The 6,000-nt window shown below is 59.4% G+C and overlaps 1 protein-coding gene across 1 annotated transcript in view; it reads right to left on the bottom strand.

Annotated features, from left to right (window-relative positions):
* Positions 1–2,534, bottom strand: part of LOC117868075 (ephrin type-A receptor 8-like) — a 47,350-nt gene extending 44,816 nt beyond the window's left edge. The window contains exon 1 of the mRNA XM_034753670.1: positions 2,465–2,534. Within this exon, the coding sequence (XP_034609561.1) occupies positions 2,465–2,534 (70 nt within the window). The remainder of the gene's footprint in view (positions 1–2,464) is intronic.
* Between the last annotated feature and the right edge of the window lie 3,466 nt (positions 2,535–6,000).

The raw sequence follows: 6,000 nt of genomic DNA on the forward strand, positions 1-6,000 counted from the left end.
CTGAGCAGCTGGGCAGTCAGCAGTGCTGCGAGATCTGCGATGTGGGGAGAAGGGCACATGGGGCCAGGTGATGAACGTGGGCAAAGGGATGAGTGAGGCTGGCCTACGGGAGAGCTCACCTGAGCACGAGACAGAGTTAGTCTGGCAGGGACACAGGAAGCCCTCCCAGCTGGGGAACCCAGCCCAGCACACAGCTGTCTCCACTGGCGCTTCTTCAAACACCTGCCAGCCCGGGAGCTATTTGTGTTGGGATGGGTTCAGCAGGGACCCTGCTAAGACCTGAGCTGCCCCGTGGGCACAGCAGGGTGAGGGCGCCATGCACAGGCCACCCCTGGGGCAACGAGGGGTCAGCTGAAGCCCGGTAAGGGTATGTCGACGCTGCAGCCCCGGGATACAGACTCACACTAGCACACTGAAAAGAGCCGTGTGGTCGGTGCAACTCCGGCTGCAGCTCGGGCTCTCACACACATCTGACCCCCTAGGCAAGAGACCCTGGCAGGGTGAGGCTCAGGGCAAAGGGCAGCCCAGCTCCAGGTCGAGCCACAAGGCCAGGGTGACAGGCCCCTGTTGATACATTGTTGCAGGGTGAGCTGGCGACAACGTCCCTGACTGCTGGGGGGCCCAGATCCACGGCGGTGCTGGCAAGGGCGAGCTGTGGGGAAGAACTCCAGCGGCAGCCGTGTACCTTCCCTGCGCCACAGCCGGACTCCAGCACACCCAGCACTGCCCCCTCTCCAGAGTCCCTTTCCCGGCGGGCAGGCTGCATGAGGCTGTGCCCTAGGGACCTAATCTCCTCCCTCCACGCTAAGCTGAGTCCCCACCAGCACAGCCCAAAGGCAGCTGAATTTCCAGCCCCCGCCGCACTCTCCTCCCTGTGCCGTTAATGAAACCAGCACACGGAACGTTCCCAGAAGCACAAGGAGAGCAGCTGCCTGGTAGCGGAGATGCTCTGTCCAGGAGCAGGGTTAGCTGAGGTGCCCGGCGCTGGGGTTAGTGCAGCCGCAGCGCTGCCCAGACTCGCTGGCTGCTGAGAGGGCAGGGACAGCCCAGCAGGCAGCTTTGTGTAACGGGAGCTGGCACTGGGCTCTGGGGGCAGGGAGTTCCAAAGTGTGTCGGGGGGGGGGGGGGGCACAAAGGATCACACCCAGCAAACAATGTAATTAGAAATGGAGCCAGAGGGCCACAGGGCACTGTCTGACCCAAGCCACAGCTCTCAGATTATAAGTGATCTACCCCCCTCCATGCACTTTTTCCCAGACCACTTTAAAGCACCACCTTTGAGTAACGGGAGAAAGTTAGCACTCGGGCTCCACTGCTGGGACTCCTCTATGGCAAGGAGAAACTGGCCCAGCCACAGGGTGAAGCAAGAAACCAGCCAGGAAGCTGGACAGCAGGGGGGCCAGGGACAGAGGTGTGATGGGCCGAGGGGTGGAGAGATGGGCATGGGGATGAGGGAATTGGGCAGCAAGGCTAGACGAGTGCTGAACCATAGGGAATGGGGAGAAACACTGCTCTCAGGGTGGGGATGTTTGGCCATCCAGTGCGGAAGGCGCTAGGCGAGGCTGGCAGATGGGGCAGCAGGGAACGGGGAGAACGGCTGGGGAAGATGGAAGATGGGGCAGTGGGGATGTCATGGAAAGGCAGCCCAGACCCTGCAGTCAGTGCTGTGGGGGTGATAGGCAGCTGGAGGGTCAGAGATGGCACAAGGATGCCAGAGCTGCAGGGGACAGAGGCAGCAGGAAAGGCATTGCCAGTGTGTTGGTAGCAAGGTGGGCAGCGAGAACTCTCTGACAACACTGAGAGGCATCTGCCTGCACAGGTCTGGTGAGGGACATCTGGTGCCCTGGAAAGAGGCAGCAGGAATGCTACTGGGAGCGCCCAGGGGAGCCGGGCAGCCAGCGCCCAGGGGAGCCGGGCAGGGGAACTGGGCAGCCAGCGCCCAGGGGAGCCGGGCAGGGGAACCGGGCAGCCAGCACCCAGGGGAGCCGGACAGCCAGCGCCCAGGGGAGCCGGGCAGGGAGTGCGCTGCAGGGTCCCTGGAGGCTTCGCAGCTGGCCACGTTGGAAGTTTCTGTCATTCCCTCTGGCCGGGTTCCCCCAGGGGGTGCGGGTCTGCACGGCCCGCTCCATCCCTCCAACGCCCCCAGCACGGACCGCCCCAGCCCCACGGTCCGGCCGCTCCCGTCCGGGCTGTAGCGCGGGCAGCGGAGAACGCCACGGTTCAGGCTCCCCCGGCGCTGCCCGTACAGGGCCCGGCCCGGGCTGCCAGGCCCTTGGCATGTGCCACGAAGTCTCTTGCCCTGCGCTGAAGTTGGGCCGCCCGGCGCGGAACTCGGGCAGGCGGGCGCCCGGCGCTGCGCCCGGAGAAATGCGCCCGGCGGAGCGAGCGGTGCCAGCCCGGCGCGGCCCCTGCCCCTGCCCCCCGCAGACACGCCCGCCCCGCGCCGGGCCACCCGGGCTCCTACCTTCGCTGGTGGCGGCCGCGGCACAGGCGGCGATGGCGAGGAGCAGCGAGAGCGGGGGCGGCCGGGCCATGGTGCGCGGCGCGGCGCGGCGGGGACGGGGCAGCCCGCCCGGCCGGGCTCCTGCGGGCGCTGGCGCGGGCGGTTCGGCAGAGCCCAGCCGAGCCGGCTGCACTTTCCACACTCTTGCTCGCGTCCACCCAGCCAAGCTGCATGGGGGGCGGGAGCAAAAGTGCCGTCCACGGCTAAGAAGCCATTGGATTTCTGGGTTTCAGAGCCCCCCCCCCCCCCATACGGTGCATCCATCCACGCGCCGGGCTCCCTCTCCACCCTGCTCGTGCTGCTTAGACAGACCTCGGCGCGGGGCAGAGGCCGCAAAGGTTGCTGCGCTGCTCCCTGTCCCGGGGGGACCGTGCCCCGGGGCATGGAGCAAGGCAAGGGCTGGCTGGGAGAGGGAGGCAGTGGATGGACGCTGGACAGACGAAGCCAAGCTCTCGAGGCGATCCCCCCAGTGGCGAGCCCGGGCTGGGGTGCAGGGCGGGGGGGCCTCTGGGAGAGGCTGGGAAGTTCTGCAAAGGTTCTCCTGAGTCCCAGGGCAGCGTTTCTTCTGCAGCTGATGGGGAGGGAGTGGCTCTCCAGGGTGCAGGGGAGGGATAGATCAGTGGTTTGCACACTGGCCTGCTAAATCCAGTGTTATGAGTTCAGTGCGGGCGGGCGGGGCATTTAGGGATATAGAGCAAAAATCTGTTGGCTGATTTTAATTGGGGCTTGGCCCTGCTTTGCAGGGGTCTAGACTAGATGATCTAACCTTGATAAATCCCACGTCCCTCCAGGGATGGTCCAGAGCACACATGGACCATGGCAGGGTTTTTTCTGTAAAACATCCTTAGGCATATCACTGTGCAGAGTGCAGCTGCCCTGTTCTCTGAGCCCAGCACCCTGCTGTACGGGAGATGCGCACTCTGGGGGGGCGCGCACTCTTGTGCCTCTGTAAAAAGCAACAGGACCCTCTGCCTAACACGGCCACCCCTGTGATTCTTGTGCCTCTGTGGCTCTCTTTGGCCTTGTCTAGACTAGGAACAGTGTGTTAACTGACAGGTATAATGAAGTGCAATTTAAAAAGGTGTCAGCCCAACTACCCTGTTTCGACAGGTGTTGAACACACTCAAAGCAGCGCTGAATCAACACGTGTTAGCCAGGACCTTTTTCCTGGCCTAGGCAAGATTCCAAACTAAAGGCCATTCTGACAGAAGGGACAGGGCAGCACCTTGTGTATGGACTGCTGTCACGGCAGCGTGCTGGGCCAATAATGCAGGTGCTGTGGTGTTTGTACGGTGCAGCTATCAGATGGTGCTGGGAGAATGCAGGCCCTGGCAGATACAATGGTCAGCCCTGAAAACCCGGCATTTGCCAACAGCTACCACAGTTGTTTCCTAGACTAAGTATGGGGCTTGGTCCTGCTTTGAGCAGGGGTTGGACTAGATACCTCCTGAGGTCCCTTCCAAACCTGATAGTCTATGATTCCGATCTGTGCAAATAGCAACCATTGGCAAATCCGGACTTCTGAATGCATTGTTGTTGTGACTTAGTATTTAATGTGCTCAGCATTGTCAGCCAGACACAAACAGCAGACAGGCCCGTCCCAAATTGCTTAGTCTAGACAAGACAGCTGCAGACAGCCGGACACAGCCAGATGCAGACGGGGGCGCTAGGAAGCCCAGAGAAGGGAATGGCTGAGATCTTTAGACCAATGATTAATGTCCCACTTTAAGCCAATTTCAGCACATAGCGTCAGCTGCGGTGCCACTCCCAGGACCCACCCTGGTCATCGCCCCAGTCCCGGTGGGTAGCGTAGAACGTGAGTCTTTTGGAGGGATCTGAGGAGTCACTGTTGCTCACGAAGGAGGGGCTGCTTTTCAACTCTTCCCTCTGCAGTCTGTACTTATGTAGTGTGAGGCCAGTCCACCCCAGAGTAGCCCCATGGCCATCCGGGCACTGCACCAGGGACAATGAGACCATCCGCCAGCTCAGGCTCACTTACTGAGATACAAAATCTTTCTCTTCCTCTTGAACACTGGGGGCAGGGCAGATCCCTCCTGCCTCAGCAGGGAGTCCCTTCTTGTCCTGGGTTAGGTGCTGGGACTGGGAGGACTGCTGTTGTCTGGGTCTCAGGGAATAGAGACCTGGCTGGCCCACTCCTCCAGCCCATGATGCTTCTCTTGTTGGCCAAGACATTTCCCTTCAGAGGGTCCCGTCGACTTTTATAGTCCGTCCGCAGCAGGTGAGTGGGAGTGCTCCATCCCCACAAGGTCCTGGTGCCTGGGACTGGTTCCCTGCTGCTGGATGCAACACCACCATTGGCTTCCTGAGGGCCTCATCCCCTTCGAACGCCTCCTGGGGGAGGTGCCCTTGCTGCAGAGAATGCTAGCCCTTCCTCTCCCAGCGTGGGTTCAACAATTCCCCATTCAGGGAAATGGCTCTGGAATCTGTCTAGGCATTTCCCCTGCCCTCAGTGTTGGAATGGCCTTGCAATACAAGTCTCCACCAGCCTGTTCACGGCCTGTCCCCCTGGGAAGCTGGCTGGCTGGAGACATGCTCTAGAGCAATCCTGTCATCAGGGGCTTCATGGGATCAGCCTTCAGTTTAACTCAGGGTCAGGGCTATAGCCATGGTCAGGTTTAGGGGCAGGGCCAAGTTTGTGCTCGGGGATAGAGAGAATGAAAAGTAGGGACAGTGTCACGGTTAGTCCCCGGGATTAGGTTTCTAGCTGGATGGGGTTAGGGTTCAGATCACGCTAGAGGGGAATTTGGAGCTGTCTGGCTGTTTGAGGCTCAGGGTCCTTTCCCCTGGTGATGCTGGCCTAGCTGGGGTCAGGTGACGAGTGCCCTCAACCCCCATCCTTTATTAAGAGGAGCCAGTGATCCCTTTTCCTATTGGAATCGCCTGTTCTCCGGGCCCTGGGTAGCGTTGAGCTGTGTTTTCAGCATGTACAGCACAAGGAAACGAAGGGCTCAGCCATCCCCAACAATGCAGGGTGGCACTGGCCATTAGACTCTATATTACTCCTGCGGGAATTCTGCACCAAAAATGAAAGATTCTGTGCCAAAAAAAATTAAAAATTCTGCAAAATTCTGCATATTTTATTTGTCAAAATAACACAATATAAACATGCTTGTTTCAATTATGTTGGTCGTTTATTTCAAAATACCTGTCAGCAAGTATGTCTGTAACAATACAGACAAAAAAAAAAATTCTGAATTTTTTTCTGACAGATTCCTTACTAGGCATATTAATACAGAACTCTGAGTAATTCATTTAAACTACACTACAGAACCGTACTTCTGCACCCCTCAGAAGCAGTGCAAAGGCTTGGGAGGGTCAGGATAACAGTGGAGCTTTGGGAGAGGAAAGGCCTGGGAGGGATCCTGAAGGGTTGTTGGGTGTGGGTGGGAGAAGTATGGAACAGTTTCTTTTGGGGGAGGATTGTCAGGGACTTGGAGAGCCTCCCCCATGCAGACCCTGGCTGACCCCAAGCCTCT

This window comes from Trachemys scripta, chromosome 19 (genome assembly GCF_013100865.1).
Source record: "Trachemys scripta elegans isolate TJP31775 chromosome 19, CAS_Tse_1.0, whole genome shotgun sequence".
Lineage (NCBI taxonomy): Eukaryota > Metazoa > Chordata > Testudines > Emydidae > Trachemys > Trachemys scripta.